This window comes from Zonotrichia albicollis, chromosome 6, assembly GCF_047830755.1.
Source record: "Zonotrichia albicollis isolate bZonAlb1 chromosome 6, bZonAlb1.hap1, whole genome shotgun sequence".
In the NCBI taxonomy this organism is placed as follows: domain Eukaryota; kingdom Metazoa; phylum Chordata; class Aves; order Passeriformes; family Passerellidae; genus Zonotrichia; species Zonotrichia albicollis.
The window spans coordinates 61,373,793-61,398,398 of NC_133824.1; the positions used below are offsets into that span (position 1 = coordinate 61,373,793).

A 24,606-nucleotide genomic window follows, 5' to 3' on the forward strand; every position below is an offset into this window, starting at 1 on the left:
GGCCGGGGAAGTCGCTCTGTGGCTGAAATTAAAAACATGAGCTGCTGTGATTTGTAAAAACGATTTTACAAGTAAACTCAGCTGCTGGGTTTGTGTGTCTGACCTGTTCTTCTCAATCCCTGTGCCAGGTTCCAGGGTGGGAAGAAGGATGAGCTGATCGGCATTGCCTACAACCGGCTGATCCGCATGGACGCCAGCACGGGCGACGCCGTCAAGACCTGGCGCTTCAGCAACATGAAACAGTGGAATGTCAACTGGGAGATCAAAATGGTGAGATGTGTCTGACACCCTGTGCTCTCCCCTGCTCCTGTCAGAGAGTCAGGAACCACTCCTGGAGTCCTGGAATCCCACATGGGTTGGGTTGGGAGGGACCTTGAAACTCATCTTGTTCCAGCCCCCTGCCATGAGCCTCTCACTGTCCCAGATTGCTCCAAGCTCCGTCCAGCCTGGCCTTGGGCACTGCCAGGGATCCAGGGGCAGCCACAGCTGCTGTGGGCATGCTCAGCACCCTCACATCAGGAATTCCCAGTGCCCAATCTCCCATCCATCCCTGCCCTCTGGCACTGGGAGCCATTCCCTGGCTCCTGTCCCTCCATCCCTTGTCCCCAGTCCCTCTCCAGCTCTCCTGAAGTTCCTTTACGCTGTGGTGGAGTTGTGTGTGACCCTTAAGGAAAAAACCCAAATCTTTCTCTCCTGTATCCATGAATTATTTTCTCCATTCTCTGAGCCCCACACAATTAAATGAAGTGAAACCTCAGCACTGATGCTCAGGCTCCATCCTAACCCATATACATATATAACACAAATACACAGGGCCTTATCCATACTAAAATTCCTTTCATTTGCTGTACAACTCAGACTTTCATGTAAATACCAAACAAATCAGAGTAGTTACTTCCCCAGGCTTTGAGATGGGCTTTCCCCCTGCTGTTACATTTGGATGCACAAATTTTTGGGCTCCTTTTTGGCACAACACACAATTAAAACTGCCAGGGATACGTGAGGGCTGTTCTCCTGCAGTTTGCAGCTCATTAAGAGTTGCTGGAGAAATTATTCAGCGTCCCCCTCTGCCTCAGAGTCATTGTTTTGACTCAGTTGCAAGCCCAGATATCCCAATTATCCAGCTTGGATACTCTGCTGGGAATCCCCATCCCTCCTGCAGAGCTGTCAGTGATGGGGGGAACAAAAAGAGAATGAGCATCAATAAATGAGTGGTTTGTTCAGTCACTCCAAAATGAGCTCCCCCAGCCCCCATAAGGTATTTCAGTGGCCAAAATTCAACTTAGAAAACCAGGGAAGAGTGGAAGGAAAGCCCAGACTTCAACAGATCTGTGCCCAATCCCTTTTTCTGGAAGCAGAGAACGTGTGGCCACGTGCTCACTGTGGAGAGGTGGAAACACACTGGGGGATTGTTTCTGAGTCATGAGGGAATACAAGGGGTAATTTAAATAAATAAATGAATGGATAAATAAATGGAAAAGAATAAAAAAGGCACAAAAGGTATTTCAGTATCTAAATATTTGAATAAGAGTCATAGGATATTTAAAGGGGGAAGGAACTCATAAGGATCCTCAAGGCCAAATTACCATTCACAGAATCCCAGAATGGTTTAGGTTGGGAGGGATGTTAAAGATCAACTCATTCCACCCCTGCCATGGCAGGGACACTTTCCACCATCCCAGGGAGCTCCAAGTCCTGTTAAACCTGGCCTGGGACACTTCCAGGGATCCAGGGAAGCCACACATGCTCTGGGCAACCAGAGAAGAATTCCTTCCCAAATCCCATCCATCCCTGCCCTCTGTCACTGGCAGCCATTCCCTGGCTCCTGTCCCTCCATCCCTTGTCCCCAGCCCCTCTGCAGCTCTCCTGGAGCCCCTTCAGGCTCTGAGCTCTCCCTGGAGCCTTCTCCTCTCCAGGGGAGCACCCCCAGCTCTCCCAGCCTGGCTCCAGAGCAGAGGAGCTCCAACCCTTGCCTTCCTCCGGGCTCACTCCTCCACTGGCACCACAAAGTTCAGCTCAGGCATTAGAAACCCATCTGAGCACCCCGAAAGGAGGGAGGAGGGGAGGCAGGGCGGGGCTGAGCTGGGCTGCGTGTGCCCGCAGGTGACGGTGGAGTTCGCGGACGAGGTGCGGGTGTCGTTCATCTGCACCGAGGTGGATTGCAAGGTGGTGCACGAGTTCATCGGGGGCTACATCTTCCTGTCCACGCGGGCCAAGGACCAGAACGAGAGCCTGGACGAGGAGATGTTCTACAAACTGACCAGTGGCTGGGTGTGAGCCCCGCCAGCCTCGCCCCACAGGAACCCCCATGGCCATATTCATGTTTAACTTTCCAAAGCTGTCCTTTGACATAATGCTGCTTAATAAAGTAAGCTTGAAATGTATCTTTTTTTTTTTTTTTTAACAATTGGATTTTTGGTTGTTTTTTTTTTTTTACCTTTTTTTTTTTTTTTTTTCCTTCATTACCAGACCAGTTAATCTGTGTGCACTAATGAGCACTTCTGTTAATTTGCTATAACCAGACCATGTCTGGGCAGGGTGACAGTGACCCACAGATCCAGACTCCGATGGGCAGATCAGGATAAAGATTTAACTGACTTTAAAAAAGCCAATTTTTGAAGAGAACTCTAAGCCATCTTCTTGTAAAGCCATCCAGGGCTAACCTATATGAAGTCTATTTATCATGTTTAATGCATGAGTGTTTTATTTCCTTTTTATTTTGTGTTTTTATTCTGTACATTTGACCTGTTTGAAGTCGTCCTGCTCCCAAGCAGAGCTGCCATCTCTCCTCTCACACTACACCAGGACTCTGAAGGTGCCTGACATGACTTTGAGGATAGTTTTGTGTGGCCTCGAAGATGATCTTCTGTTAGTCTGTTATAGCTTGGTTTTATTTGTTTAACTTGCCTTTTGATAATCATTTATATTGTCTTTTTTTTTTAATTTTATTTGTACACCGTATTGTATTATGACACTTTTAGTATTCACCAGCATAGTCACTGTTCTGCCTCTGATATGCAAATTTTTTCATTACGATATGAAGTAAAAGGTTTATGAAGTAAAGGTTTTTGTGTAACTAATGTAAAAAACCACAAATTTTATAAAGTTGTACAGTTTTTGTAACTAGTCTCACAAGCCAGCTAGGATATTGCATAGATCAGCAGTAACTGTAGGATGTCTGGAAGGGGTACGGGGACAAACCGAGGAATAAAAAACCCACAAAAAATACAATTTCAGTCCAGTAAATTTTGATCTAAGTTAAAGGGGATTCCAGAGCTGTGCCACAACACCCTCAGTAGCTGATCCCTGGGCCCAGGGCTGCCAGGTTCATTAAGCCATTCCCACATTAACGCTAACGAGGAGGGATCCTGTGCCCACGTAATGCCAAGGAATATCCAGTGTTGCGTTCCCACAGTCCGTGGTATCAAGACTATGTTCAAATACATTTTATTTTAAATAAAAGTCAAATCTTCTATTTAACATTCAACTGCACCTCCTGGTTTTTGGGGTCTATCTGAGCCATGGAAAGGCCATAAACAATTCCATAGGATGGAGCCATCCCATGCTGGCTTTGGGCTCCCTCCAGCTGCCTTATCCCAAGTTTGCTGAAACGAATGACACCAAAAAGTTACAAAATTCTGGAATATTCCTTTTGGGTTGGAAAGGACCTTAAAGCTCAGCTTGTTCCACGTCCTGCCAAGGGCAGGGAGAAGTTCCACTATCCCAGGCTGCTCCAAGCCCTGTCCAGCCTGGCCTGGAACATTTCCAGGGATCCAGGGGCAGCCACAGCTTCTCTGTGCCAGGGCCTCACATCCCTCACAGGGAAGAATTCCTTCCCAATCTCCCATCCATCCCTGCCCTCTGGCACTGGGAGCCATTCCCTGTGTCCTGTCACTTGTCCAAGGCCCTCTCCAGCTCTCTTGGAGTCCCCTGTAGATCCCACTCCCTGGCCAGGCCGTGGAAGCAGCCCAGGGATTGAGGGAATCGCAGGATCTGAGCTGAACCCAGCACTAAATGTCCCCAGCTGCCACATCCACAAAGCTTTCACATCCCTGCAGTGACTCCACTGCTACCCTGGGCAGCTGTGCCAGTGCCTGACCATCCATTCCATTAAGGAATTTCCCCTAATATTCCCCCTAATACCCAACCTAACCCTCCCCTGGCACAAATTCATCTCCCCATTTCCGCACCGATCCTTTCACACCATGTGCCCCGGGACTGGCTGCACCCTTGCTCCATAAAACCCAGGATAAGGAAGGGCTGGCCTGGAGGGGCTGGGCAATTCCTCCCACTCCAAAAGCAGCACCCAGGGCGTGCCAGGGATGCTCCCAGTCCTGCCCCACAGCCCCAGGCTCCTTCTCTGGGATGCAGCAGGTCCGGGCAGCTCCGAGACACGCGAGCGCAGGGCGGCGAGCGCGCTCCTGGCAGGCAGCGCCAGGATCTCGGCTGGAACAGCTCCAGAGATGGGCGTGTGATGGGATGGCTCCCTGAAAACACTCACCTACTGTCTCCCTGAAAAACATTCACCTATTGCCTCTCCAAAAAACACCTACTGCCTCCGTGAAAAACACTCACCTACTGTTTCCCTGACAACTTTCACTTCCTATTGCCCAGCCTGAAAACACTCACCTCCTATTGCCTCCCTGAAAACATTCACTCCTATTGCCTCCCTGAAAACATTCACCTATTGCCTCCCCAAAAAACATTCACCTATTGCCTCCCTGAAAAACACTCACCTATTGCCTCCCCAAAAAATATTCACCTCCTATTGCCTCCCCGAAAAACATGCCCCTCCTATTGCCTCCCTGAAAACATGCACCTCCTATTGCCCAGCCTGAAAACACTCACCTTCTATTGCCTCCCTGAAAAACATTCCCCCCTTTTTCCTCCCTGAAAACCCTTTGCCTCTATTGCCTCCCCAAAAAACATTCACCTCCTATTGCCTCCCTGAAAATTATTCACCTCCTATTGCTCAGGCTGAAAAATATTCTCCTATTGCCTTCCTGAAAAACACTCACCTATTGCCTCCCCAAAACATTCACCTCCTATTGCCTCCCTGAAAACATTCACTCCTATTGCCTCCCCAAAACATTCACTCCTATTGCCTCCCCGAAAAAACATTCACTCCTATTGCTTCCCCAAAAAACATTCGCTCCTATTGCCCTGAGCTCAGCAGGATGGGGAGGTGACAAGACGGCCCCAGAGCCCTCGGTCCGTCCATCCCCAGGGCTTTCAGGGCTCGGGCTGGCCCCGGCCGGAGCAGGGGAGGGGATGGGGCAGGAAACGCTGAGCGGAGAAGCACAGGAGGTCGGGGAAGGGCCATGGGAAGGCAGAGGCTGCCGACAACCACAGCCCTTCCCCACACAGCCCCCGAGGGTGGGAGATGGGAGAAGCCCGGGGGGAAAGTGCAGGAAACAGGGAAGGGTCACAGGGGGTTTGAGGTGATCCAATGTCGTTTTCTGCTGGGTTTCCCAGGATGTTTCCTAGATGAAAACTTCCTTTCTCCTTGGATGAAAAGATGCAAGTGGTAATGAGACAGTTGGAGCAGAGCAGGGTAAAAAATTATATGGTTTTCCTAAAACCAGATAAAATGGCACAGATGGGAGTGGGCACACTGAGGATGGACAGGGGTGAGGAGGAAGCGTGAGGAGCACACTGGGAAAGGGATTAAGGAGGGAAATGGGGAGAGCTGGAGCCCACGGGGAGGGAAGGATGATCCACCTCGGGGACAGGCAGCAGAGAGGACGAGGAGCTTTGTGGTTGTTTGCTCCACGATCCTGAGCCAAAGGAAAACCAGGATGTGGTGGGCACGGAGGGTTTCCAGCGATGTGGAAATCACAGCTGGGTTTGGGGGGTCTGGGCACCAAACCAGCAGCAGAGGATGAGGAGGGTCCTGGCAAGGCAAGGCACAGCCATTCCCAGCTCCTGCAGCCCCAGCACTGGGAGAAGACACGGAGATTTATTTTGCTGACACAGAAATCTGGCCGTGGTTGTTTCTTTTGGGTAATCAAAGCAGCAATCCAAATGAAAGCCAAACCCAGGAGAAGCCAGCCCGTGGGTGTCCCCAGCCCCCAGGGTGACTCAGCCTCGGGGAGGAAAAGCTGAGACTGCCTGGCATCCACAAACCACGGCTGTGCTTGGGAAAGAGGAATTATTTCCAACTTCCAGTGATAAGCACATGGTGAGGAGGGAGATTCAAAGCCAACGGGGCTGCTCCAACCTCGGTTTAACAACAAAAAAAAGTGGCAGAGATGCCTGAAAATGGGACAACTCCAGCCCTCCAACAGCAGCAGGGCCAGGGGGATGATGCTCCTCCCTTGCTGACCCCGCTCCAGGACCTCGAGGAGGGGAAAAGGAAAAAATAAATCACTTTTTGGCAAGGCACTGATGCAAACCGGCTGCCAGGCTGAAAATGCACCTCTCTGAATGCATGCAGCATTGGACTGTGGGAGCCAGGCATGGCCTGGGGGCTCGGCTGGGATTCCTACAGCGCTTTAAGCCCCGAGAAATTTAATACCGAGCAGATGGGCGGGTGTGGAGCGGGATCGGCGCAGGTTTGGATGCGGGAGAGGTTTGCAGACACTCAGATATATTTTTAAAAACAGCAATAAACAATATATCTATATCTATATCTATATCTATATCTATATCTATATCTATATCTATATCTATATCTATGTATCTATATATTTATATATCTATATATCTCTATATCTCTATGTCCATGTCTACGTCTATATCTATATCTATATCTATATCTATATATCTATATCTATGTCTATATATGTATATATGTATATATGTATATATGTATATATCTATATATCTATATATCTATATATCTATATATCTATATATCTATATCTATATATCTATATCTCTATGTCTATATCTATATCTATATATCTATATCTATATCTATATCTCTATGTCTATATCTATATCTATATATCTATATCTATATCTATATCATCTATATCATCTATATCTATATATCTATATATCTATATATAAGGATACAAAATATCTATATCTAAAATATATCAAATCTCTCCCCAGCAGGGCTGTCCCCTGCAGCAGGCAGGGAGTGAGAGCTGAGTTTGGAGACATCCTGCTGACAGGAATTGATGGAAAAGCGACATTTTGGAGGAGCTGCTGGTTTGGGGTGAAGGGGAGAACAATCACTGCCCATCCTTGGAAATTTTCAAGGTTAAGTGGATTGGGGGCTTGGAGCAACCTGGGATAGTGGAAGGTGGCTTTGGTTGGAAAGAGATGATGTTTAAGATCCTTTCCAACCCAAAGCATTCCATGATTTTGTGATTCTTCTCTAACACGGACACAAATCCGTGATTTTTCTCTAACACAAAGTGATCCCCAAGCCCTCCAGAAGGAGCTGGGTTATTCCCCCCACCCGGGACACGTGGGTTTCCAAAAGCTCTCCCGTTCCTCCCGCCCCAGGGGCTTTCCTGCGGTGGGCAGGGGCTGAAAAAGCTCCTTCAATGAATCCCTGGTAAAGCCAGGGCTGGTGAGTCACTGCCGCGTCTGGGGAAGCACACTGGAGATTTTCCAGCCTCCGGGCCGGGAAGGGGCTCCTGGGTGGCCGGCAGCACTGCCCTGGCTGTGGGCACAGCTCTCCCAAACTCCCGGTGCTCCCAGCAAGGGGGAATGCAGAGCTCCAGCCGGCCTTGCCCTGTATCCCAAGGCTGGGATCAGCACCTTTCACCCCGACCTGCCCCGCACAGGGACCGCTGAGGGCGCTCAGGAGCAGCAGGGATGCTCCTGGAGTTGATTAGGGATGCAGGGAAGGCAGACCTGGCGTCGCCAGAGCTGGAAGCACACACGGATGTGGATGTGCCTGGTGCTGTCTGGCCTCATTTCCCAGGTGTATCATCCCTCATCTCCGACGCAGGAAGGGATGGGGAGGATCCAAAGCTCTCCACAGCCCAGAGTGACAGCACCAGGAGTGCTTTAATGGCTCTGATTAAATCCGGGCGGGTCGGTGACCGCGCTCCTGCGGCTCCAAACCTTTCTGGAGAGCAGTGGGGGTTTTATTTGTTTGCTTTCAGTCTCACAAGAGCCCCGGGTGCTTTGACTTGCAGCCCTGAGGCACTAAACAGATAAAGGATCCATAAATATCTGCTGGATGTTATAGATCTGAAACAAATAAAGTGCCTCCCCTTGCTTGCAGCTCTTCCCGTAAGCACCAGTGCGATCCCGGCCTGCTCCCGTTTCCATCGGCATCCCAGCCTTCCCTTTGAAATCCCCTGCACCCCTCCAGCTGTTCCACATATTTCAGGCTTCAGCCTCCCCCCAGAAACTGCTCCTTTGGTTTCCCTTAAGCTCCTCTGTCTGGTTTTCATCATTCCAGGATGCAAATGGGGAATTTTCCCAGGGCCGAAGGTTTGCAATCCCCTGGATCTTCCCCTGCTCATGGGCTGTGGGGAGAGGATGTGAAACTCCACTTTGAGAAGGACTTGAAATCCCAACATGCCAAATTCATCCCAGAAAAGCTGCCAGGGAGCTCCAGTACTTGGTCTGATGTGTGGAGCTGCATTTCAGGAGGTTTTTCTTTTTTTAGCTTGACACAGGAGCAGCAAAATATTTCCCAAATTCCCAAGTGTCTCAGAAAGGCCAATCCCACATTTCACAGTGGCTCAAGTAGGCAGGAACCTGTCAGATACTGAAATCATTCAGAAAATTTTCCCTTTGATCCCCAGCTAGGACAAAGGGCTGGTAACAGAGCTCCCCTGTGCTGTCAGCTCCTGGTGGAGCTGCAGATTCCCAGCTGGTGGGAAGGCTCTGCTTGGAGAACTCCCACTCCCCCTCCCCTGAGAATGCAGCACTTTGAGCAAATAAAGCATTTGCTCTGGGTTTTATTTTTGGCTTTTGGTCAACAGCTGGTCCGTCCCTAATGAGTGAGCTGGGCTTTGATTTCCTGCCTGGAGAAGGGGGTGAGGAATGGGAGAGGATCTGGGTTAGAAATTTGACCCACACCAGTGATCCCAGCTGGGATTTACTCCCATTAGTCCTTTTCCTGGGGATGTGTCCCAAAGAGAGGCACAGGAACAGCTCAGGAACAGCTCAGAGGACACAGGGGAACTGCAGGGGTGCCCAGAGAAAGGGAAGCTCCTGACCCCAGGCTGTGCAAGGACAGGCACTGCCCTCCAGACTGGGCTCAGGGAATGGGATGGCTCTGCTCTTCCCCTTGCTTTGGAGCAATTTCTCCATCATCATCACAGAATCCCAGAATGGTTTGAGTTCAAAGTGGCCTTAAATCCCATTTTATCTTATTCCATGAGCAGGGACACCTTCCACTATCCCAGGTTGCTCAGAGCTCCATCTGACCTGGCACAGAAAACTTCCAGGGATGGGGCAGCCACAGTTTCTCTGGGCACCCTGTGCCAGGGCCTCACCACCCTTGAGCCAGGAATTTCCTTCCCAATATCCCATCTAAACTTGCCCTCTTTTCCATATCTTCTTCTGTTCCAGAGCATTTGAGCCCCCTGAGCTCAGGTTTGAGCTCTCTCCCACCAGTAGGAGATGGGATGCTGGTCCCAGTCTGACGGGAATGAGCCCAAAAATTCCTGCTCACCCAGGGGCAGGGATGGCCAGACCTGACCTGGTAAAAACCAGGTTCCTGCTATCCCTCATGGCTCTCAGCAGATTTAGGCAGGAGGGCAGAGAGCTGCTGTGACCCTGAGGAAAGAGTTTTGTGAAGTTTGCTTTTCTCTTGATGAGACAGTGAGGAAAGATCTTGGGACTGGCAAACCTGGGGAGAAACCTGACCATCCTCCCAGGGGGACAGGGATACCCCCAGGCCACCCCCAGCCCCATCCGTGCTGTGCCCACCCTGGGTGGCCCTCTGGAGGGACCACATCTGATTCACATCCTCTCCCAGCTGAAAATCCTGGGCCAGCCCCTTCCAAGGATGCAGGGGCTCCCTGGAACTCAGGAGGGTCCAGCTGATGGCTGTGGGCAGCTGCTTTATCTCCTGGATGTTTTTTCCCCTTCCCATAAACTGGAGGAGAGGGTGGGAATGTGTCTGAGACAGGGAAATTGTAAATCTTGCAGAGCACTGAAGTCACAGATCCTGGAAGGGAACTGGAGTGGGAGCAGGGAGTGAGGGGATGTGGAGGGGATGAAGAGCCAGGGTGGGTGGATGTGCCCCTGGCACAGCCTGGAGCAAAGGGAAGAGCAAAGGGAAGAGCAAAGGGGAGCCCCAGCTGCTCCCCCAGCACCCACATTGTCCCAAATGCCCACAGAAAATGAGAGCACCTGGAACCTTCAAGTCTCAAATTGTCCTTCAAACCCTCTGTGACCAAGTCAATCCAAATGATGCCAATAATCAGGCAGAATTCAAAAACAACCCTGCAGGATTTCCTGCCTCCTCTTCCTCCCTACAACTGTGCCACAAGGTAAGAGAAAGGAGGGAAAGCTCATGAAGCAGAATTAAGGCAAAGTGCTCCATGGAGCATCCCTGATTTATCATTTTCCTTTCATTTTGAGGAACCCCCCATCTCCCTTGGTCCACACACCCCCAAAGCAGAGCTCACCCTCCCCATCCCAAGCATGCAACTCGTGAGGAACGCTGGGCTTCATTAAATTCATTTAATTCACTCGATGCCAGGGAAGCACCAGGCACTGGCAGGGATCCCCCGTTGTCTGCACGGCTGCAGGAGCAGCTCAGGCACGGAAGGAGCTGGAATCTGATGGGTAATAACTCCACCTAGAGGGAGAAGGGACTGCGAGAGCAGGGCTGAGCACGGTCCCCATCCTGGCACAGAGGAGGGATCACTGGGACAACAGAATTGTGGCTTCACAGAAGGGTTTGGGTTGGAAGGGACTCCCAAACCCATCCAGTGCCACCCCTGCCATGGCAGGGACACCTCCCACCATCCCAGGGTGTTGGAGATTTTTTCAGAGATGGCCTAGAAGGCAGCTGTGAGGAGCAGGTTCTCACAGCCTGTTTCTGTGAACAGCAGAGGTTCTCAGGTTATTTTTAATTACAGGTAAAAGTGACAAGCATGAAGGCCTTGAGAGCCTTGCACATCAGAGTTCTCAGGCAGCTTTCTCATAACAAGTGGATGTTCTACCTTTGGCTGTTTTGGGAAAGCAAGAATAATATTGAGAACCCAAATCTTGGTATTGGAAACATAAGGAGGGGTTGGTGTGTTATCTCTGACCTATTGTGAGCTCGGGTTTGCAATATGCATGAACTTGATTAACACTGTTATAAAAGGTGCCTGATTGATGAATAAAGTGGAATCGATGCTGACCAATGCAAGGTGGGTCGTCTCCCTCCAACTTCAATACCAGGGTGCTCCAGGTCACATTCAACCTGGCCTGGAACACTTCAGCAGCCACAGCTGCTCTGGGCACCCTGTGCCAGGGCCCCACACCCTCACAGGGAGAAGTTTCTTCCTAATCTCTAATTTAAACCTCCTCTTGTTCAGTTTGAATGCTCTGTCCCTTGGGTGTGTCTGAGACCATCAGCTGCCAGTGATCCCATGGCTGGCTCAGATCCCAAAGCCACCTGTCCCTTCCCACCCCCAGGAACAGCTGCCCCTCACTGGTCTCACACAGAAGATTCTTCAAGTCCTTCACTTGGGATATTTAAATATATCCCTTAAATATATCCCCCAATAGCCATGGAAGAGGAGGGCAAGGGATCAGGGCTGTATTTCCTTTGGAGAAGCTTCAGTCCTGAATTTCATGGAGCTTTGGGGAACACAGCACTCCTTAAGTGTCCCACTGAGGGGACATCAGAGACAGTCATGGGACAAATGCCATCCTGGTGCCACCTTGGTGGAAGGGGAAAAGGCAAAAGCTGCTGTTCATTCACTAATCCAGAAAAACATACGGAATCCACAGTGTGCTCATTTTGTACAGGAAGATGTGTCATCCCACGTGCTCTGCCTGTGGCTGATGAGAAAATCTCCTTTTACCCCAAATTTCCAGAGTCACCTGCAATGTGCACACCCTGGACCTGCAGCACTTTGGGATCAGAAGCACCATTTGGGCTTCATCCCCCATTTCTGACCCCCAGGCCAGATTCATGCTGGATCTGATCCCAGCTCCGATTTTTTGGGATGAGCTGATAATTTATAACTTCCCATAAAACAGCCACATCCAAAGAAAGGTGAGATGCATAATTAAGTTGGAGCTTTTTTGTTGTATTTTTCAAGCCCTGACTTGGACTCTGAGGCAGGACATTGGAGCATTAATTAGGGGAGATGCTGTCAGCTTTAGGTAGGGATTTTCTCCATTTAAAAAAAGTGGGTTTGGGACATGGGCAGGAAAGATGGGAAAACCTGAAGACACCAAACACTCCCAGCCTCCATGGATGCAACACCCCTGTGGCTCCAAAGACTTTCTGGGCAGTTAAATTACATTTGGCTGCTTGGTTAAAGATGGGATAATTATTTCCAGCGAGGCAGACACGGTCCAGATGCACTTCTCCCTCCATAACTGCACTAACACCATCCCAAAGCCCAAGGAAATGCCATTTCCCAGGCCCAGGAGGCCATCTGGATGGCAGCAGAGCTTTGCCAGGTTTCCTCTTGACTTTATTAAGCAGATATTTAGTATCTCATTATCTGTCTGCAGGAAACACTTGGGGACACACAGCAGCATCTTTCTCTCCAGGAGATGAACAGGCTCTTCAAAATCCAGGTGCCTGGAGCTGCTTTGTGCAGCTCTTCTGACATTTCCAGCCCTCAGGATTTGTTTGTGGCTGGATACAGCCCTGCCTGTGAGAGGTTAAAAGAGCCAGAGGCTGATCCCTGGCTATTCCAAGCCCTGAGCATGTTTCCAAAACAGAATGTAAACACTTTTATTGTGGCAAGGATTCCTCTGCTCCTCCTGCCCTGTGTCATGCAGCCAAAGGAAAAGGAGAGCGCTTTTTCTCCCCTCATAAAGCAGGGTGTGTTCAGGCTCTGACATTGACATCAAACAAGTGCATGGCTCCCTTCCCATCTTGCTGGCTGTCCCTCAGTCATGGATTTGCAATTTCCCTGCTGACAAATCCAGAGCAGCCAAAGGAAATGAGTTTGATGGAGTTTTGGGTTTTTTTTCCCCACTGCAACAGAAAATGCCACAGTGGAACCGGTGGAGAGGGGACGTGGAAATGAGGAAACAGTGGAAAGGTGTTATTTCAACTTTCCCCTCAGAAATCCAAGCCTCAGAGATACCAGGGAGCCTTGGAAAGAATTACAGAATATCCTGAGCTGGAAGGCACCAAGGACCAGCTCCTGAAAGGTGCCTGTGCTCAGATTGGGTTGGGCTCTTTCTGCAGGCACTGACAGAACCAGAGCACACAGCCTCAAACTGTGCCAAGGGAAATACAGGTTGGATATCAGGAAAAAGTTTTTTAAGGAAAGGGTGATAAAGTTCTGGAATGGCTGCCCAGGGAGGTGGTGCAGTCCCCATCCCTGGGGGTGTTTAACAAAGCCTGGATGTGGCACTGGGTGCCAGGGCTGAGCTGAGCTGTTGGGGCTGGGTTGGACTCAATGATCCTGAAGGACTCTTCCAACCCAGTGATTCTGTGAATTCTGTGATTCTGTGAATTCTGTGATTCTGTGAACTCTGTGGATCACAGTCCAACCCCGGTCCCTGCCCAGACCCCCAACAATCCCACCCTGGGCATCCCTGGCAGCTCCTGCAGCTCTGGGGCTGTGCCCATTCCCTGGGCAGCCTGGGCAGTGCCAGCACCCTCTGCATAAAGAACCTTCCCTAACACCCAACCTAAACCTTCCCTGGGTCCTGTCCCTGCTCAGCCAAGCCCAATTCAAGTGTGGACTCAGCAGAAGTGGCTGATCCCTGATCCAGCTTTTCCCATCCTGGAACACCAATCAATGTAATGGAGCTGTTGGAGCGAGCCCAAGGTGATCAGAGGGATGGAGCAGCTCTCCCACAAGGAAAGGATGAGAGAATTGGGATTGTTCAGCCTGGAAAAGACTTCAGGGTGACCTAATTGCAGCCTCTAGTGCCTGAAAGGAGCCTACAAAAAACATGGAGAAAGGTTATTTACAAGGGCCTGGAATGACAAGGATTGTTTTCTCAACCACATCATTCCCCTGCTCTGGTTTAGACTCTTGCTGCTACAAAATCCACGTGCAAAAGGATTTGTCAGCACCTGTGGCGGGGAACAGGACAGCTCTGGTCTCCAGGACTGACAAACTCAGCCTTGCTGGGGCAAAGCAAGAGTTTTAACCAAAATAAAGGATTTTCCCCTCATTTTTCAACATTCCATTGCTGCACAGGAGGGCTGAGATGCACACACAGAGTGCAGTGCTCAGCTGTTAAATCCCACAGGGCAGATGCACCTGCTGGGTCAGGATGTGAAAAATGCCAAATTGTTTTTAAAATTTTAAAAGTTTAATCGTAATAAAATGGTTATAAAAATAGTAATACAATTAGAGCAATAATAATTTGGACGATTTGGATTAGGACAATTTGAGACAATAGAAACAAAGAGTTTCTGGGCAAAACAAGCCTAAAAAAAGGTCCCACGTTAACAGAGGATTAACCCTTAAAGCAAATGCATATTCATACAGCTCATCCATGATGCATAAATTCCATTCAAACACAGGATTCTGTCTGGGCAGTGTCAGCTTCTTCCTCTGAATCCTCACAGAGTCTTCAAGGCAGGAAGAAGTTCATTTCTTCTGATAATGGAGCAATAAATTCCCTTTCTCTGAAAGATTCAGGTGTCCTGTGGCTGCTATCTCACTGTGAGTCCTTTCTTTAAAAAAAATATCCTACATAGCACAGTTTCTATTTTAACATTTTGTTATAACCTAAAACTACATTTAACACACTGCTTAAGAGAATTAACACAGCATAACTTTCTGACACAACACATATAATATTCATTTGAATTTTTGCAAAAAGCCAATTATAAAATACACATTTTTCACATGGATATCCCTCCACAGCCATTGCTGGGAACTGGGAGGATGCTCCTGGAGGAGAATTATCCAAAAGTTGCTGCATTCCCACTGCAGGTGCAGGAACTCTGCCCTGAGCCTCAGTGGGGAAAGCTGGGCTGACCCCATGTGGCCATGGCCCTGTTATGGCAGGATTTTGGTTTCAGAAAGCATTGACTTTCAAATTTAATTACACAAATTTTTAAATCTACCTCAAATCTATGAAACTTTTCCATCCAGGAAAAGGCACTGTGGTGAGGGTTAAGCTAAACCCCTGTCTGGCATTTTTCACACCATGGAAATGTGCCCACACTCCCAGTGTCCCTGTTGAACCAGGCAAAGCAGCACCATAAAATATTCATTTTTAGCATGGATGGGACATTCCCACTCCTCTGAATCCCTCAAAACAAATGAGAAGGGATAGGAGGGGAGACTCACACCCAGTTTGTGCCTTTCCCTCCCAATAAAAGGTTAAATATTGCAGTGGTTCATCTGGCTGCAATCTGAGCTTCGCCCCCAGATTTTGGGTGTGCCTGGACCAAGGAAGGTTGGTGTGTGTCATCTGGTCACTCTGGGCCTGAAGAAGTCAAAAAAACTAAGGAATGTTGATTGTTTCCATGGTTACAGGATGATTCATTCTGATGGTAAAATAACAGGGGAGATACATGGAAAATGAGAATCATGTCTCAGAAGCGTTTTGTGTAATTACTGCGTTCACCAGTTCTCCTGCTGCAGGCTACGTGCATGCCCTGACCTCAGCTATTCGTAAAACTGTCCCTTGAGATGATCCCAAAGTTGGGGGTTTTTTATTAAAAATGAATTTAAACTCTTACTCATGGAGTCTGTCAGCCTTGGACGCTGAACAAGGCCCATCCCAGCCTAGGTCTTGTCCAAGCAGAGCAATGGAGCCTCCAAAAAAAATCCCACTGAGATAAAAATGATCAAAGTGAGGGTCTAGAGGGACAGAACAAGAGGCAATGGCTTTAAATTGGAATAGGGTGGGTTTAGATGGGATATTAGGGAGGAATTCTTCCCTGTGAGGGTGGGGAGGCACAGGGCTCCCAGAGAAGCTGTGGCTGTCCCTGGATGTCTGGAAATGTCCAAGGCCAGGCTGGACAGGGCTTGGAGCAGCCTGGGATAGTGGAAGGTGTCCCTGCCATGGCAGGAGCTGGAACAAGATCATCTTTAAAGGTCCTTTCCCACTCAGGCCAGTTTGGAATTCTAAAATTTCCAATCCATCAAACGCCTCAGCCTTGACATCCCTGAGGGCGTGCAAGGGGTGTGTGTTTGTGTCGTGCCTCGCTGCCTTCACCCTTCCCCTCGCAGAGCCCACTGGGCCTTCTGTGAGGATGAAAAGACCCTTCAGGAAGCGGGAAGAGCGGCGGGAACGCCGACCCCGGACACGACCCTCCATCAATACACGGCACCGTCCGCCATCTTGGCGGGGCCCTGAGGGGGGCGGGAGGGGCGTGGCCTCTTTGAGGAAGGGGGCGTGTCCACAGCCCTCCCGCCCAATCCGCGCGAGGGAACGAGCCGGGCCCTAAAGGTCGCGAGGCCGGCTGAATGGGGGCGTGGCTGGAGGGCGGATCTCGACGGCGATTGGCTACGCTCGGCTCCGGTCGGCTGCGATTGGCTGCGCTCGGGAGGGCGGGCGCGCGCGCGCGCCGGGCCCGGCATGGCCCCGCCCACCGGTTGCCACGTCCGTGCGGCGCGTGCGGCGGGGCCGGCGCGCGCGGGTGAGTGCGGGCAGGGGGGCCCTGAGGGGCTGAGGGAGGGATGGGAGGGATGGGGGGGATCGGGGTCCCCACTCTGAGGGGTCGGGCTGGGGACGGGTCCCACCCCCGGGGGGCTGCTGCGGCTCAGGGGCGCTGTGGGGACACCCCCGAGGGGCTCTGCGTGTGTGGCGGGTTGATATGAGCGCCCCGAAGGGCTGTGTGTGTGAGGCAGCGGGATGCACCGCCACCGAGGGGCTGCGGATGGAGTGAGGGCTGCCCTCAGCACGGCGTGTGCGAGTTGAGGGGCTGGTTTGGGGAAGGGTTCTACCCCCGAGGGGCAGCTTGAGCTGTAGGGACCCCCCGAGACACCGTGTGAGGGGTGAGGGGGTGTGGGACTCCCCGGGGTTGTGTGTGAGGTGTGGAGACCCCCCCGAATTGAGGGGATCCCCTGTGTGAGATGAGGGAGCCCCTGGAGAGGTTGGTGTGTCCCAAGGGGCTGCTCCGGCTGAGGAAAGCCCTGGGGACCCTCCGGGGCACAGCTGGGCTCTGGCACCCCGTCCCCAAATCTGGGGGCTGGCAGAGCTCTGGCCTGGCACCCACTGACCCTGCCAGGGGTTTGGGGGTGTCCCCCGGGATGGCAGCTCAGCTCAGGGGGTCCCTGGCCATACCCTGCTCCCAACACCTGTGGGGATCCTGGGATGCTCCAGGAAAACTTCAGCTGGGCACCAGGACAACCCACAGACCTGAGCACTTCTTCTCTGTACCGTAATATTTTTTTTTCATTTTTGATATTATCCCAAGTCATATTCCTGCCTCCAGAAAATGAGCATAACTTGTAACTCCATCCTGCTCCAGCTGTGCCGGAAGTAGTTGGGAAAGTGACTCGTGAGTTGGTCACGAATTGCTCATAGAGCATCGAAAATTTGATTTTCTCTTCGTGCTTTTCCCTGGGTGTGCTGTAACCCTGAGCTGGAGTTCGAGGTTTGCTTTGTTCTGTACAGACACTGTTGGAATGTTGATGTGGACACTTGGGAATTCTGGGGGACAGAGGAGAAGGGACATTTGTCTTGTTGAGCTGGAGGAACAGAGAAATCTGTGGGAATGTTTCTCTTTGCAGTTCATCTTTCCCTCTGTTTCATTTTGAAAATTCACTCGGGATGAGAGTTCGTGTTGCTGTTGAATTGCTGTAACAGCAAATGTTTTTACTTTTATATGCAAAATTGGGGTAAGAGCTGGGATTCAAAGGCTGGTGTGTACCAGCAGGTGGCATTAAAAAAAATTATGTTTTTTTTTTTTAGTTAAGAACTTCCAGTTGGGTTTCTGGAGCCACTTTCACTTTTGAGGCTCATTACACTGTGATGCCTCACAGCAAACATTCTGTTCTTTCTTTGGGCTGTCTTATTTTAAAAAGTGCCATCCCAAACACTTTTTTCGTTCTGCTGTTTGGCTGTATTCATGGTGCAGCTTAGGCAATCTGTAGATTTATAAAGAAATTTGGAGTTTTCATGAGCTCTGCTTATACCAGAACCGTGACCAGGTATTCCACCGGGGACAGAATAAGAATTATTTTCCTTTATCATGGGGTTTATAATAGGATTTATCATAGGATTCCAGAATTGGAAGGGACCTTAAAGCCCATCTCATTGGACAGGGACTGCTCAGGGACAACTTCCACTGTCCCAGGTGGCTCCAAGCCCTGTCCAACCTTGGCTGCAATAAGGAAAATTCTTCCCTTTGTCACCCAGAATCACCCAATCTCTTCAATCATTAACAGGTGTCTCACTGCCACCTTGGCCCTGCTTCCTGGCCACTGTGGGGTTGTGCTTGGCAGCTGGGCTCTGCAAACACACACAGCAAACAGGAGGGGCAGGCTGGGCTGTGGCTGTGCCGTCACCCCTGGGGGACGTGGCACCTTGTGGGAAAAAATGCAGGTTTGAAAGAAATTGAGCAGGAGTGCAGCTGATGGCTGGATATTGAAGATGGAGGGAGAAGACCCATCCTTGTTGATCAGCATCGACTCTGTTTATTCACTCAATCAGTCACTTTTTATAACCATGTTAATTAAGTTCATGCATATTGCAAACCCAAGCTCACCATAGGTCAGAGATAACACACCAACCCCTCCTTTTGTTTCCAATACCAAGATTTGGGTTCTCAAAATTATTTTTGCTTTCCCAAAACAGCCAAAGATAGAATATCTACTTGTTATGAGAAAGCTGCCTGAGAACTCTGGTATGCAAGGTTCTCAAGGCCTTCATGTTTGTCACTTTTACTTGTAATTCAAAACAACCTGAGAACTTCTGTTGTTTACAGAAACAGGCTGTGAGAATTTTACTCCTCACAGCTGCCTTCTAAGCCATTTCTGAAAAAATCTCCAACAGCTGGACAGGTTGTTGGGAGGTTTTTTGGGAGTGATGCTTTGCTTCCCACAGGGCTGTGGAGGTGAATCCCCTCTCTGAGGTGCTGTTTGTCCTGGATTGTCCCAGGACAAACACACCAGCTCTGGCTGCACACACTCTGGTGAAGGCTGAGCAGATAAAGTGAACAGCAGTGTATTCACCTTCCTGGAAAGCCCTGAGGCACACCCCATGGCATGCTGCAGGGGCACAGCTTATTTAGAGTTTAACCCATGCCAGAACAGCTTATTTAGAGTTTAACCCTCCCCTGTTCCATTGCAGGTGTGTTTGCAGCCATGATGCCCGTGGCCACCGTGATGCCCAATGACACGCCCATGTTCGACCCCAGGATCCTGCAGGAGCTGGACTGGAGTGAGAACACCACCACCTTTTCTCCTGCCATTTCTCCCCTGGATCCAGGGGATGGGCTGGTCCTGAGGCCACTTTGCACAGCTGATGTAAATCGAGGTAGGATCCTGGTTTATTATTGCCACAAATGACACTGAGTTGGTAACTTGTGTTTCTGGAGTTCTCAGTGGATTGGGATGGCTCATTTTCCCTGATTTTGGGTTGTTTTTATCAGTAAAGAATTTGATGGAATTTTAGGACCTCCTGAGTTGCAGGAGACCCTCAGGGATCATAGAGTCCAGCCCTGAACCTGCACAGGACACCCCAGCAATGCCCCCCTGAGCCTTGTCCTAACATCCCTTGGGGCTGTGACCATGTCCTGCTTTGTCCTGTGTGACCACACCCCTGAATTTGAGCTTTTTGATGCTGTATTGGTGACCCTGAAAATTTGGTTTACTGTTTTAATCCTAAAATTCAAGTAAAATCTTCCAAATAATCCACAAGTTCCCATTCCCCATGGTTTTGGAGAGGGAGCACAGTTGTTGATACTGTAGCCTTTAATACCAAAACAACATGAACAAGCATCTTGGTGCATGAATTTTTGTTCAGTTCTGGAATTTGGATAAAAGGGTTGCTTTGGACTCATTATTCCAGCTCACTTGAGCTTTAGCCAATCTTCCACCATTTTTCCATCCCATTGTGATGTGCTGGTGCCATGGTCCCTCTCCAGACAGCTGTGCTGGATTGTTCCTTGCTGTTTGGAGCTGGTTGTGTGTCTGTCCCTCACTGAGAGTTGTTTTTGTTTTCCCCTCTTTTCCTGCCAGGCTTTTTTAAGGTTCTGGGTCAGCTGACAGAAACAGGAGTGGTGAGCCCAGAGCAGTTCATCAGTGAGTACCTCATCATTCCTTGGCTTTGCACAGGGAATCAAAGGATGCTGACAGACAGCAGAGCTGCTCAGGTGTGAGGCTGCTGATCCCAGAGGGAGGGATGAGTTCAGCTCCCCTTGGCACTCAGCCTTGCATCCAGCTGCAGCCATGCCCAAGGGCTGCTTAAATTGCTGCCTAAATTGTGGAACTGGTTTTTACACTGAGCTTTAGATAGCTGGAGGGTGGATTATTTGGGTTGCTCCAAGCCCCTCCAAGCTGGACTGGAACACACTGCAGGATGGGGCAGCCACAGCTGCTCTGGGCACGCTGTGCCAGCCCCTCATCATCCTCTCAGGGAACAATTCCTTCCCAATATCCCATCCATCCCTGCCCTTCCAGTGGGAAGCCATTCCCCTGGTGCTGTTCCTCCAGCCCTTGACCAAAACCCCTCTCCAGCTCTCTCTGAACCTTCTTTAGGTCCCCTTTAAATCCTGCTCCTGGGCCAGCCAGGCAGTGGGGAGGCAGCTCAGGGAGCCACAGGATCTGAGGCAAAGCCAGCACAATCCCTGTCCCCAGGGGTCACATCCACACAGCTTCTGAATCCCTCCAGGCATGGGGACTCCACCCCTGCCTGGGCAGCTGTGCCAGGGCTGGACAAACCTTTCCATGAGATTCTTCCCTGGGAGGGTGGGCAGGCCCTGGCACAGGTGCCCAGAGAAGCTGTGGCTGCCCCTGGATCCCTGAAGTGTCCAAGGCCAGGGGCTTGGGGCAGCCTGGGACAGTGGGAGGTGTCCCTGCCCATGAAGGGGGTGGCACTGGGTGAGCTTTAAGCTCCTTCCAGCCCAGAGCATTCCATGGTTGGGTACTGCAGTGCCCATGTGCAGAACAGCTCAGCAAGGAGGGTTCTCTGGGAAAATAAGGAATTTGTGTAATTCCTGCTTTTTCATTGCTTCATCTGACTCTGGGGCATCCATTTTCTGGACTTGCTGTGATCCCACAGCACTTTGCAGTCAGACACTGCTGCAAGGATCAGCTTGAACTGCAGTTCCCTGTGAGCCTGAATTGCCTTTGCACACTGTGCCTCTCCCACAGAAACCTTTGAGCACATGAAGAGGTCTGGGGATTACTACGTGACCGTGGTGGAGGACACCAACCTGGGCCAGATCGTTGCCACAGCAACGCTGGTTATAGAGCATAAATTCACCCACTCCTGTGCCAAGGTAAATCTGCAGCTGGCAAGGGAGGAAAACATCCTGGCCCTGACTCTGGGAGTGTGGGTTTCATGGTGTTACTGGGTGGTGACAGCCTCAGGTTGTATCAGGGGAGGTTTGGGTTGGATATTGGGGGAAATTTCCTTGTGGAAAAGGTGATCCAGGCCTGTACAGGCTGCTCAGGGCAGGGGTGGAATCCCCATCCCTGGAGGGATTGAAAATCCATGTGGATGTGGCACTTGGGGACAGGGGGCAGTGATGGCCTTAGCAGGGCTTTTCCAACCTTAAAAATGGAAATATTTAAAAAATATATTTTAAAATATCAAGTAATTTAAAAATACATCACATCCTTGAGTGCTGAGCTGGTAGCAGAAGGAGGCTTTGGCTTTGCTAAGGGAAAGGAGCCCTTGGGGATCTGTCCCTTGGGAGGAGCCAGAGTGGCTGTGGCAGAGCAGAGGGCTGAGGATGCCGTGCTGGGCTAACAAACAATGTCTGTGCTTTCAGAGAGGCAGGATAGAGGATGTGGTGGTCAGTGGGGAGTGCAGAGGGAAGCAGCTTGGAAAACTGTGAGTATTCCCCACCTGTGCCATTCAGCCATGCCTTCACACCTCACACCTTCCTGGTGAGGATTCAGCCAGCTGGGATCACCAGCTGGGCATGGAATGATCTGCAGGAGAACACAGAGAGTGCTGTGAGCCCTCAGTGTTGTGCCTGTGATAACAAAACTCATTGAATTTAACTGATTTTTTATCTTTTTCCAGATTAACGTCCACCCTCACCTTGCTAAGTAAGAGACTGAACTGTTACAAAATCACTCTGGAGTGTCTGCCCAAAAATGTGGATTTCTACAAGAAGTTTGGCTACTTGGTATCTGATGAGAACTACATGTTTCAACGGTTCTTTAATTAACAGTTTCTAGGTGTTCTGGGTTCTTTTTTTTTTTTGGAAAGACTGTTGGTGGAGGAGCTTGTGCTGCAAACATTCTCTCCGTGGAAAATTTCTATAGTTTATTGCTGCAGATATAACAATCCCTATAAATAATGAACATCAAATGTGTAAATCTTGGGGAAAAAAAATTACTGAAGTTTTAGAAAGAGTCCTTTGGGTTAGAAAATAAGTTTAGAACTAATTTTTACTACTGTTGAGTCGAGGTGAAGCTTTTCTGTTCTAGCTGAGTTACAAAGGACTCTAAAGGGATGGTTTTTAACCAAAGGTCTATATTTTTATCTCAAATTTTTTCTTGCATTGTATTTTTCTAAAGGTTTGTGCTTCTTTTCTCAGTAGCCAAAGGACAGCCCTGGGACTGTCCTGGCTGTGCTGATGGAAGGATGATGTAGCTGGGGAAGGGATGAGGCTTCTTTTATGCAGAATCAGTGACACAGAACAGGCCTTGGTTCTGGATTTTTCCATGACACCTCATGGAAGTGCTGGTGAAGTTTTCTAGGCTCTGTTTTCCAAGATTGGATTTGTTACTGTTGGTGCAGGTTGGGGAGAATCCTTCCAGGCTGTGCTGAAAATGGATGTGTGCTTCTCACTGCAGGGCTCCTGCACTTTAGCTGATAACTTGGTTTTCAGGATAATTACTTTTTTTTTTTCTGACATAAAAACCCCAAATGTGGTTTGCAACAGGGCAGAGGGAACTGGGGAACTGGAATGTGTGAAGGAGTATATCCCATAGGGAGTGGGGTTCTGGCTATAAATCACTGGGAAGGGGATGGGGATGGCAGATTGAGCCCAGAGCAGCCTCAGAGCCACTTCCAGGGCCTGAAAAGGAAGGAGAGGGATTTTTGTATGGGCAGGACACAGGGAATGGCTCCCAGTGCCAGAGGGCAGGGATGGATGGGATTTTGGGAAGGAATTGTTCCCTGGGAGGGTGGGCAGGCCCTGGATCCCTGGCAGTGCCCAAGGCCAGGCTGGACATTGAGGCTTGGAGCAGCCTGGGACAGTGGGAGTTGTCCCTGTTGGAATGAGATGAATTTAAGGTCCCTTCCAACCCAAACCACTCTGGGATTTACTGAACAGCCCTGGATCTGCAGAGGGCCAGCAGGGATTTGCACCTGTGGCACAGCAAAGCAGGAGAGAAATCCCCCCCTTCTGCTGCTGCTGTGGAGCTTCCCTGGCACTGCAGGACTGGGTCCATGCTTTGAGCACTCTGGCCAGGGGTGAAAAGCAAAGAACATGCACAGGGCTGCTGCCAACAGTGGTGCTTTGTGTGGGGAGTGACAAATGGCACAGCATGAACGGGGCATTGTCCCCAGGCTGGGTTGTTTGTGGGCAGCCAGGCCTTGCACACTGTCCTGCTTTGTGCTCTGGAGAGAAGCTCTACAGTGCTGGGGCCTCTGCTTGATCTTCCTGAGGGTTCTCCACTCCATCCAGTGGCTCCTTGGTGATGTCTGCTTTATTTATTGATTATTTTTTTAAAGAATATCTTTGTTTAAGCTGAATAAATGATTGCCACCTGTATCTGGACTGTTTTTCATGGAGTGAGGATGTGCTGCAGGGACCTGTTCCCCTTCCCTGGGCTGCAAGGAACACTTTCAGCAGCTCCACGTGGATTTCTGTCCCAAGAGAAAGCAGATGAGCATCTGCATGGCTCAAGCCCTGACTGACTCTAAAGCAGCTCCTGCTTTCTGCTGACCCAAGTGACTGAGGTGGAATTTCTTGCCTTTCCCAGCTGTAATTAATTCAGAATTTCCAGGATTGAAAGTGGATTATTTGAATTCTGGGGTATCTCCACCATGTAAATAGCCGCAGGCCCTCACGAAGAGTTAATGAGAAGATCAGAGTGCTCACATCATTGTCACACAGATGAATGGGGCTGAAAGCACCACGGGCACAGCTGAAGGGCTCTTTGTTCCTGCCAGAGGTGACAACAGCAGCTGGAGAGCTGCTGGTGCCCAGCCTGGGGCCGGGGAGGTGCCACTGCGGGCTCAGGTGCCCCAGGGCCACCACAGGCACCCAGGGCCAATGCCAGGAGTGCCAGCTCTGCATGGGCCCGGGGGCAGGGAAATGCAGCAGCCCTGAATTCAGCCCCAGGGCAAAGGGCTGAGGAGGGAACAGCAAGGGCCCTGTGTATTTGTTATGTGTATATAAAAATAGATCGAAAATATAGATATTAATATGTATAGTATATATGTATAGAA

The 24,606-nt window shown here is 50.1% G+C and overlaps 2 protein-coding genes across 5 annotated transcripts in view; both read left to right on the top strand.

Moving 5' to 3' along the window:
• The window catches only part of FERMT2 (FERM domain containing kindlin 2), a 58,196-nt gene extending 54,716 nt beyond the window's left edge, over positions 1-3,480 (top strand). For all 4 annotated transcript variants that reach the window (XM_074544060.1, XM_074544061.1, XM_074544063.1 and 1 more), the window contains 2 exons: positions 129-270; positions 2,104-3,480. In XM_074544060.1, the coding sequence (XP_074400161.1) occupies positions 129-270; positions 2,104-2,277 (316 nt within the window). In that variant the 3' untranslated portion in view covers positions 2,278-3,480. The remainder of the gene's footprint in view (positions 1-128; positions 271-2,103) is intronic.
• A 13,078-nt stretch (positions 3,481-16,558) lies between these two features.
• On the top strand, positions 16,559-23,926 carry GNPNAT1 (glucosamine-phosphate N-acetyltransferase 1). The gene is made up of 6 exons (XM_074544070.1): positions 16,559-16,663; positions 19,321-19,506; positions 20,211-20,273; positions 21,345-21,472; positions 21,968-22,029; positions 22,225-23,926. Exons 1-6 carry the CDS (start codon positions 16,603-16,605, stop codon positions 22,370-22,372), a joined length of 648 nt encoding a protein of 215 aa, XP_074400171.1. The 5' UTR covers positions 16,559-16,602; the 3' UTR covers positions 22,373-23,926.
• Positions 23,927-24,606: the final 680 nt, after the last annotated feature.

Bases quoted from the DNA above. Each gene is read 5' to 3' on its own strand.
- GNPNAT1 (XM_074544070.1), top strand. From the start codon at position 16,603: ATGGCCCCGCCCACCGGTTGCCACGTCCGTGCGGCGCGTGCGGCGGGG. The intron at 16,664-19,320 runs GTGAGTGCGGGC...GTTCCATTGCAG, and splicing joins GGCGGGGCCGGCGCGCGCGG to GTGTGTTTGCAGCCATGATG. The intron at 19,507-20,210 runs GTAGGATCCTGG...TTTTCCTGCCAG, and splicing joins CACAGCTGATGTAAATCGAG to GCTTTTTTAAGGTTCTGGGT.